This window comes from Octopus bimaculoides, chromosome 5 (genome assembly GCF_001194135.2).
Source record: "Octopus bimaculoides isolate UCB-OBI-ISO-001 chromosome 5, ASM119413v2, whole genome shotgun sequence".
Taxonomy (NCBI): domain Eukaryota; kingdom Metazoa; phylum Mollusca; class Cephalopoda; order Octopoda; family Octopodidae; genus Octopus; species Octopus bimaculoides.
Genome location: NC_068985.1, coordinates 17,437,486 through 17,448,241, shown reverse-complemented (window position 1 = coordinate 17,448,241; position 10,756 = coordinate 17,437,486). Strand labels below are relative to the sequence as shown.

At 35.1% G+C, this 10,756-nt stretch overlaps 1 protein-coding gene across 1 annotated transcript; it reads left to right on the top strand.

Moving 5' to 3' along the window:
• Positions 1-2,614: 2,614 nt before the first annotated feature.
• LOC106868431 (uncharacterized) lies at positions 2,615-4,478 on the top strand. Its single transcript, XM_052968018.1, has 2 exons — positions 2,615-3,152; positions 4,315-4,478. The coding sequence occupies exons 1-2, from the start codon at positions 2,615-2,617 to the stop codon at positions 4,476-4,478; spliced, it is 702 nt and encodes a 233-aa protein (XP_052823978.1).
• Positions 4,479-10,756: the final 6,278 nt, after the last annotated feature.

Sequence of the window (10,756 nt, the reverse complement as noted above, 5' to 3'; positions counted from 1 at the left end):
ATTTGAATAACACATTAAAACAAGGAAAATATTTTGACACAGTATAATATATAGAGGTGGTGTGCATATAGAATATCTTTGGAAATAATTCTCTAGTCCACCCAGATCATAATTGCAAGGATGTTTTTTTTTTTTTAAAAGCGTCGCAGTTTATGATTCTACAAAAAATAAGAAAAAAGAAAAGGACGAAGGTGGGAAGGGGAATTCTTTGCTTGCCCTTTTCCGATATTGAAAAAAAAAAAAATTTTCAAATTTATGTTTTAAAAAGTCGTACATATTTTAATTTGATTATGATGTTTTTTAAGAATCATAATATCAGATATCTAATGTATAAAACAGAAAAATATTTTCGAAAGACAGTAAAATTTGAAAAATTAGGAAGGTGGTGGGGAACAAAAATATGTTCCTAATTTTTAAATTTTATTTTAATCCCAGATGCTCAGAGCACATCTGAAGAAATTACGGTTTTTGATCAACTAGATATTTTCGATCCTATTCTATAGGAATACCTTTATAGATTTATACACGCCTTTAATTTGAGAACGTTCATCATAGTCACATTGACTACCTTTTGACTTTTTATATATATATATATATATATATAAAAAAACGAAACAATCTTTCCATTTTTTTTTTTGTCGCTGGAGGAAGAACCAGAGCCCTTAATCCTTGCAGATTCTGCGAGACAGAAATAATCAATGCCGTTAATGTTTCATTTAAACTGTGACAGATCAACCCAAGCAGGAGAGACGAGCGGGTGGAGGTTCCGGAGGACCGATGTTCTGGAGATGAAGCATTTGGAATAGCGCTTGATGCAGGGAAAAAAGGAGAGGACTGGATGCACCAAGGGAAACGAAATTTGGAGAAATGAGTGTGTCAAGAGTACCTCAAAGATGGAGGTACAAGACCATTGAGCTCTGAGGGGCAGAGGCCATTATAGTAGCGATAGAAGAGAGAGAGAAAGTGAGAGGAGTCAGCGTGTCTTGATGGAATGCCCACCAGCCGATCAGTTCTGTTGAAGCTATCGCGGATAAGACCGGAATATTTCTAATTAGACAAATACAGGGGTCAAATACTTGTTACTTAAAGATGAAATAATATCTTTAAGCAAAATTCTTCGATTTCTCTTGATCTTTCAGTTTGAACTATAAATATATACAAATGACTTGCAGAATTTCGTGTAGTTCAATATAATTTTAAATGTACGTTACAGCTGTTTGTCTTTCATCCTTCGGGAGTTGATGAAATAAAGTATCGGCAAAGAACTGGCGTCGATTGAAATTGACTAATCTCTCCCCGTCAAAGTAGCCCCCCTAGATTTTAATTTCTCGAAGCAACTACATCTTTCACGTGTTTGCAGAGTTGCAGCAGCTGTACCAGTGCGTGATTATTATTATTATTATTATTGGCGTAATGACCCTCCCAAGACAAGATTTATATGCTGATTAGAAAAAAAATGTCAAAAATTTACAGAATTATGTGAAAGTGTCAACCCTGATTTAGCAAGCTTATCCCTACGGTTACAATCCCGTTTTTTACAGAATCTATTTTATAGCAATGTGAATTCAATAATGAAAGCATTAATATTAGTTTCAAATTTTGGCACAAAACTAGCAGGCTCGAGGTAGAGTGTAAGTTGATTACGTCGTCTCAGTGCTCAACAGGTACTTATTTTATCGACCCAGAAAGGATGAAAGGCAGAATTTGAACTCAGAACGTTAGGACGGACGAAATGCCGTTAAGGACTTTGCCCGGCGTGCTAACGATTCTGCTAGCTTGTCTTAAACGAAAGCATTAATATTGTAACTGTTTCACTTTCCGAGATGCACCTCAAACAACATATATTTATGCCATTCAAAATATATTTATACTCGAATCAAAACCATATTCTTAGACAACTAAGAAACCCCGAAATCTCTCCTCCCCTTTATTAAAGACTGTAGTGTGTAATTTTAGAGAGAAAGATTTGACTGCTATTTCTAGTGGATAAGAATGTCCCCGTAGTTGTCTCAAATGTTGTACGAAAGAGTGATAATGTAAGGGAAGCAATTCCTAATTGCAGTATATAAGTTGAATAACTGTCCATGGTTCTGGTGTTCTGCGTCTGATGTGGTATCATTGACAACTTGGGCTTTAATTATGTCTTATGGCATATTGAGACAGAAAATAACGAGAGCGAGATAAACTTGAGTTGTATTGTGTTGTATCTGAGTGGCTCAAATATATATTTTTTCCAAATGAAGATGAGTTTACTCGCACAATCCCGCGGTTTTTGCTCAGATGCCAATATCACCATTCTAACCGTTTCGTTCATTTCTTTGGAAGGCGTCCAATTCTTTCCATCCTGCCGGGTTCAGGCAGAAATACTACCAAATTTACCCGGTTGAAATGTCCTTTGAATAGACTGACAGTTGAACTAACATAAACATTAAATATTTAGCAATGTTGCTTTTTGAAATCAGTTATTTAGTATTTATATGAAACCAGAAAGAAAAAAATCTTGGTGCAAGAGTAATTTTTGATCGTCTAATTATTGATTACATCTATTACAACTATTACACCTCTAGGAGTCAAGGGTTCTTAAAATATTTTGCTTTATCGTAAAATATTGAAAATGTCGAATAATAACTATCGATGCATAAATTGTGGTACAAGAGTCAAAGATTTATTCCATAAACTGTCTTCAGGCCTACTGACATGTGTTTGTAGTAACTGCAATGAAGTAGTTGATAAATACATTGAACATGATTCTGTTTTAATATTTTTGGATGCTCTTCTTCTTAAAACACAAGCTTTTCGCCATATCTTGCACAATCGTAGTCGGAAAACAGTATGGAAAATAACATTGACATTTTTGCTTATTGAAACACTTGCAAGAGTGATCAATTCATCAAAAGTGATTTCAAAATGGAACAATCCTGATGCAGAATTTTATACAATTTTGGTAACAGAATTTTTGTATATGTTTGTAGAAGTTGCTTTAGAACAAATTACTGGGGTTTTGGTTATTGTCTTTCTTTCTAAGATGTATAGTGATTTAGTGAAAATCCCTCATCCTGGAATGAAACCACTTTTAACAGGACTGTTTTTCTCCTACTTTCTTTGTAATGTATTTATTCCATTGGTTAGTTTATGGGGTGAAAATTACAGAGGCTGGTGTTGTGCTTTGATCCAACTATTCATTCATTTATCAAAAATTCAAGTACTTAGAGTGATTTGTAATTATGGTTACTTTACAGCCACTGTCATAACATTGATAGGCTACGGGAGCCAATTATTGCTGTTTTATTCTAGAACCGGAGAACTTTTCCGTTATTATATACACAACATTTGGCAATTGTGCTGTTATTATTGAAAATATTTACAACTTGTGTCAGAAACTGTCTACACTATTTTGTGACACCCTGTAGATGTTAAGGTTCAGCTTGCAGAGTTTGGTGCAGTTCCTTCCATACTGCTGAGTGGAGTGTATTTGAAAGTTTGTCTGCTGTGCCTATTAGAGTTCTGTGAAAATCAAAAAAATTATTTGAAATAATTAATTTACTTCAGGGCGATTAGTTTCATCACCTTTTGTTTTTCTACTTTCCAATATGGGAGAACAATTACGGTTTTTGTTTGAAATTTCTGAGACTGTGGACAATGTTGATTCATTTTAAATTGCAATAACCATATTTGGAATCTGGATTTCAGTGTTTTTAAACAAGTTATTTTCAAGTGTTTACTCAGTCATTACAGAAAATTTTATTTTTTATACATCTTTTTTGCATTGTTGAATATAATATTGTTTCAAATTTTGGCACTAGACCATTTGCTGAATATGATATGAAATCAAATAAAATACATTTTCTTGCCATCTCAAATAGTTTGTCATGAATACATTTATTCTAGCATGTGAATGATTAGAAATTAACTGCAATGTAAATTATATAGACATTATAATCATCAACTTAAAACAGAAAATAACATTAGGCCTACTGATGAACAGTGGGCTCTGTTTTGTTTTTTTTGCATTAAATTAATACATGTAATATTTAATGTCATGTAAATTACTCTGTCTAAATTGTTGCTTTTACTAAAACTTACGCCCCCATTCTTCTGTATCATGCATAACACATTAGTTTTATGTTGTGAAGTCTATTTGTTATATTAATCACTATTTATCTCATGCAAATAGGATAAAAATATTAAATGGCTGAGATGAGTTAATAAGATTATAATTTTCAGACAACGTTCCTCCTTATGTATGAAGATTTGTTTCATCTCTGATCATCATCTGGATATCTTATTACTGAATTTGGATTTTTTTTTTAACAGAAAAGAACCTTAGATTTAAATTGTTTAAAAATAAAGATTTCTTATTTGAATCCAACTTGCTACTGTGTACATATAAGGCACTTGTCGACAGTGGAGATCAAGCTTTCAACACCACAAATGAGGAGGATAATCTGAAAAATTATAATCTTATGATAAAGAGTTAATTGCTTCACTTCACTGTCAGATTCATTTGTGAAAAGGTGTCAACACCTTTTGACTTTGGCTCTAGGGAAGTATGTATACTCAGTGTAAGACAATAATTATGAGGTTAAGGTACTGTATAATCAGTTTTAATGTTTCAACCAGTGTATTTCCTAAGACAAAGAAATAAAATAAAAATCACTTTGTGCTATTTACCTTAATTTACATATTATTGCATGGGTTGATCTCTAATTGTAGAGGGAACGTGTTCAAAGGGTAGACCCAGAAAAATGTGGGATGAAGTGGTGAGAAAGGATCTGCAGATGTTGGGCCTCACTAAGGATATGATGAAGGACTGAGACTTCTGGCAATTTGTTGTACTTGAGAACACACAGCTAGCTGAATAAAACTATGGCTATCCATGCATGCAGGCAGGTCTTTTACACACTATGCACCACATAAAAAGCACTTGTACTGTTTGTGACCAGCTTGAACTCTCTTTAGAGAACTTAACTAAAACTCTCAGAAACACATGCACACACACACACACACACACACACACACACACATGATGAGCTTTGAGTTAAATCCATTCACAAGGATTTAGTCTTTGGTTGGCCCAGGGCTATAGTAGAAGACACTTGCTCAAGACCTTGCAGTTGGGAAGCAAACTTTTTACCTCATGACCATGTATATGTGGTGGTAGATATGCAAAAAAGAAAAAAAAAATTCTTTGATTATTTCTCAGGTTTCTTCAAATTTTTGACATTTCAAAGAACTCAAATAATCAAGAAAAATATAAAGTTATTTTTGTTTCTCAGCCCTAATCAACATGTGTACAATGACTGGTTTTCAAGCTGGGATTTATCTACAATTTATAAAGTATAATGTCTTTTAGGATTGATTTTTAAAAAGGTTATTTTTTCCCAGGCAGTAGGATGTGATTTGAGGGAGCTTTGGTTGATATTTCTAGCAAACTGAGTAACCTAGCAGGAAAAACTTCGCTAAGTTGATAATGTTTTTGCACACATGGATGATTATAGAAACGTGCATAGTAAATTTTGACAGCCTTTTAATTTAGATATTGCTTTATATTTCAACAATTTGTGATAGTTTAAGAGATTCACTGAATGAGGGGTGTTTTTTTTTTTTTTACTATTTTATCCTATCTATTGTCGATTCTGACAGGAAGACAGAATGGACTAAACAGAACAAGAGGAAACACGTAGCATGGACAGCCGTTGAAGAAGTCACTGGACGTGTGACGAAAGATTTCAAAGGACACTGAAATAAAAATAATGATAATACCAAGTATATAGTGCGTGTGGTTAACTGGTAAAAATATGACCATCCCCAAATATATAGTATCTGTTTCAATACACGATTTCATACCAGTTGTCTTGCCAACCAAATACATAAACGTAATATCGTCAATTTATTTTCTCGTAAAAGACCATGATTTTTGCTAAAAGCTGTTCGAAGTGTGGGATTTTATTTTAGTGCTATCATATACTCAAGTGGATTTAAATGAAATATTAGTTTTTATTATTAACTTAGTCAATATTGGGTTTTCTCGAACGGCTTCACGTGTTAAAGAAATCCTAGTTACTTCCCTTGTGTTAACTCTGAAAGTAGCTTCACAATTGTCGAATATTTCTTTATGAGTTTTCTACTCGTTTTGAAAAAAAAAAATGTGTAAGTAATAATATAAAAACCAGAGGTTACGAAAAGAAAAAAAAAGTTATATATTAAAAAGAACCAAAAAACAAATTTCTCTAACCTTGTTGCATATAAATTGAACTTAAAGCATGAAACAAGTAATATTATTTGAGAAAATGTCACATTTTTGAATAACGAAATTAGGTAAAAATTATAATAGACCTTTAATACTATAATTAAATTATAGTAGACTTGTTTCATAATCGTTTTATGTCCGTATTTCCATACTGGCATGGGTTAGGTGGATTTTATCACTTGTCAAAATCCCTTGTCACCTGCCTGTATAGCAAAAGAGCCAAAGAGCACCTTTTTGATGGTTATTTTTTCTTAGACTAGTTTTAACAACCAGGTCCCTCTCCTTCCACCTTTAAGGAGGGTCTGGGTGGATTATACCATGCTATTTGTACTAGTATTCAATTATTAAAATATGATTTATCTGTCTTTGAAGGTGTATATTAATGATTTTTGCTTATACATATGATACCAAAAAAAATCCTTGCCATCATCACCACCACCACCACCACCACCACCACCATCATCATCATCATCATCATCGTCGTCGTCATCATCACCAACATCATTTAACCTCTGTTTTTCCATGCTGGCATGGGTTGGACTGTTTGACAGATGCTGGCACGCCAGAGAGCTGCACCAGGCTCCTATTGTCTGCTTTGGCAAGGTGACTATGGCTAGATGTCCTTCTTAAGGTCAGCCATTTTACAGTGTGTACTGGATGCTTTTTACATGGCACCAGTACATTGTAATTAATTTTAGCTAGGTTTTTGTATTAAGAATTATCATTATGAGATTTACTGGATGGAACTAATACTAGAGAGAGTCTCCAAAATAGGTTCTTCTGTAATGTGATATGTATTTTCAGAGTTTACCAAACTACTAATGAGTTGTGCTTTTCTTAACTCCAAATCAACTGAAATTAGAGTGGATCTATGATCAGAGACATTCCCACAATGACCACCCCATATTATATTCCAGCGTAGTGTATTTTTGAATGTATTATTAAGTGTTCAAAGGTCTGATCAATAAGTATCCAGACTGTTGCCATAGTGACAAAGCTAAAACACATTGAGTCAAGTTGCTTGGCAAATGTCGACCTTGAATTCTGCTGTGCATGCACACTAAGTTTGAACATTCTAACTCACTTCTGCTGTTTACAGCCGTACTTGGAAGGAAGGCGTGTAGCATGTGATTGTTGCATTGACCATGGCAGAGAAAGTTGTCATGGTGATACCTGCTCAGAGACCAACACAAAGTTGCAGGTGTATGGAGAGGAGTGTATGAGCCACACACAAGTGTATGAGTGGTTCAGACGTTTCCAAGATGGTCAGAAAAACATCAATATTGATGAACGTTCTGGGAGACCTACAACCAGCAGAACTGAGAAAAACATTGCAGATGTGCATGCAGCTGCAAGGGGAAATCATCAAATTACCATCTACGAGTTATTAGAGGATGTGCAAATTAGTTACGGTTCAGTTCAGTCCATTATCACTGAAGATTTGAGTATGAGATATGTGTCTGCCACACTGCTATGACAGTTGATAACTCTCTATTATGCTCAAATAAAACACACAATAGAATACTACTTCCTCATTTGGATCAGTGCTGTTGCTACACATAGAATCATCCTTGACTGCATAGAAAAACAGAACAAAAGAGCCTATTTGCCTAATTGGCATGGTACTACTTACTAACATTTCTCCAATATTTCACTCACAGACAAACTCACTTTATTCTGTCTTTTTCACTGCTGCTACAGTAGCCTCCACTCAAGTCTACTTTACTCACTTGTCTCTTTCTCTCTCTCTCTCTGTCTTTCTGCCTCTTGTCACACACACATTACGTGTACTCATTATTTCACCTATTTCTTCCTCTCCAGAATGTTAACACTCTGAAGTTCCCTCCCTTGCTATGTTTTTTCCTGCAGTTGTCCAAGCAGATCATCAACCACATTGATCTCTCTTGACTCTCATAGGCCCAGTAAGGGCCATTTATGCGCCTCTCCTCCAAACCAAACCCATAAAAAAATAAACCGTAATACATATGCTTACAATTATTTCTTATTTATTTTTAATAGGCACAACCGTCGCTGTGTGGTAAGAAGTTTGCTTCCCAACATGGTTCCGGGTTCAATCCCACTGTGTGGCACATTGGGCAATTGTTTTCTACTATAGTCTTGGGTTGACCAAAGCCTTGTGAATGGATTTGGTAGATGGAAACTGAAAGAAGCCTGTCGTATATATATATGCACATATATATGTGTCTATATGTTTGTGTCTGTTTTTGACCTCCACCATCGCTTCACAGTGGGTGTTGATGTGTTTATGGCCCTGTAACTTAGCAGTTTGGCAAAGGAACTGTTAGAATAAGTACCAGGCTTACAGCACTGGGACTGATTTGTTCAATTTAAGTTCCTCAAGGTGATGCCCCAGCATGGCCACAGTCTAATGACTGAAGCAAGTAAAAGATATAAGATATGTATACACACACACATATATATATAATATATATAATATATAAATATATGCATATATCCATACATATATGTATATACCTACATCTATATGTATACATACATGCATATATGGGTACATGACATAAAAAAAACGTTAAACACAATGAGAAACGAAAACATAGAAAACAAACTTTTTTCAAACAACGAAAAAAAACAAACAGAGAAACGAGACATGCAACATATAGAGTATACCCCTTCGTCAGTTGTCCCTGTTTCATCTACTCCACGTTTCAAAGGCAAGGACAATACGTGACTTCATTGAAACAGTCCTTCCCGCAAAGCAAATTAAATAAAATTTGGGATTTTTTGTCTGTCCTTGTTTTCCCCCTCTATGTTTAGCCCCTTGTGGGCAATAAAGAAGTAAGGATGTAGACATTGAATGCAGAGAATATGAAATGGTTGGAAAGAAAGAAACAAGCATTTTCTTATGTGTGTTGTTTGAATGTTAGTGTTTGTGAGTGACATGGTACAGATGAACAGAGACAAAAACTGGGTCTGAGAGGAATCAGTTCTTATATGTAAGAGAGGTGACTGCATCGACATAAACATGTGATGCATTTGGATGATAACTGAGGAGTAAAGAAGAGGCAAAAGCCTTGTGGGCAGACCAAAGCCTTATGAGACGGAAACTGAAAGAAGCCCATTGTATATATTTGTGTGTCTGTGTTTGTCCCCCCACCATCACTTGACAACCGATGTTGGTGTGTTTACGTCCCCGTAACTTAGCAGTTCGGTAAAAGAAACTGATAGAATAAGTACTAGGCTTACAAAGAATAAGTCGTGGGGTCGATTTGTTCGACTAAAATGCAGTGCTCCAGCATGGTCGCAGTCAAATGACTGAAACAAATAAAAGAATGAAAAATACTAATTAGCAGATTTTTGGTTCATTATATAACTGCACACACACACATGCATGTATGCACACACACACACACACATGCATGCATGCACACACACACGCACACACACATACACACACACAGATAGACAGAGAGAGCAGTAATTTAAGACTGTTTATTTTCTTTCTTCTTTGCTTAAAAATAAATTTCTTTCTTAAGGGTTCCAGTTTTCAACCCTTTATACTTCTTCAATTCTTTCTTTCTCTTATCTCTTCCCTAAATTTTATGCATTTTTCAGAATTTTGTTTTCCATTTTTCAAGTGTCTTATTGTCTTATTCCCTCTTGTCTCTTGCTTCTCCTGTCACATTTTTTTTTCTGCTTCTTTTTCTTTTCTTTTTTATTGCCTGTGTTTCTTTTGCTTTGTTTTGCCTTATTTTTGCTGAAGCAATTTGTTGTTTAGCCATAAATCTGCTCTGATGCAGCAGAGCAGCAGACCTGTCTGTTACAAATGCATTCCAGTTCTGACAATCTCATCTTTTCTTCAGACATAATATATAGGACTAAGTTATTCAATATGTCCATTCTTTATTAAGAGGGTAGGGCATGCCATGAAGAATATTTCACTGTTATTTCTAATTGGGAGCAACTATATAGAAGTTTCCTCATTGACTTAATAATGCTTTTAATCCCATGACATTGGTTGACATTAATTTACATTTGCTGTGTATTTGCTTTAAATTGGATCGTGTAAATATACACAACCTTATCTGCTCTGGTTTTGTACTGGTTGATGTAAATATCTGCTGTAGTTCACAGAGTCAATAATAGAGGCCACTGTGCGAATGTCTACCATTGGTACGGCCTGGCTGCCTGATAAACAACTGTTGTCATAGGGTTAAGAATTAATTCTTTAATACATTGATTCTATGTCAAGTGGTACAACTGGTTCTATGATGCCTTCCTTTGCCCTGAGTCCTCAGCTCCTGACATGTAGCATGTTTGGACATCTGCACCAACTTTGTCTATCCCTCTTCAGGCCTGACCACAAGTGATTTCTTTTTCCAGAAAGAGATTAAGAATTGGAGACAGGAAAACTGATTTGAGTAGTGGTAAGGGAGGGAGGGAGGGAGAGAGAGAGAGAGAGAGAGAGAGAGAGAGAGAGAGAGAGAGAGAGAGAGAAAGAGAGAGAGAGAGAGAGAGAGCATTGGG

What these genes read in the sequence shown, in the direction of transcription:
- LOC106868431 (XM_052968018.1), top strand. Translation starts at nt 2,615, where the DNA reads ATGTCGAATAATAACTATCGATGCATAAATTGTGGTACAAGAGTCAAA. An exon ending in ATGGGGTGAAAATTACAGAG is followed by an intron (nt 3,153 to 4,314) that starts GCTGGTGTTGTG and finishes TTTTTTTAACAG; the next exon opens with AAAAGAACCTTAGATTTAAA.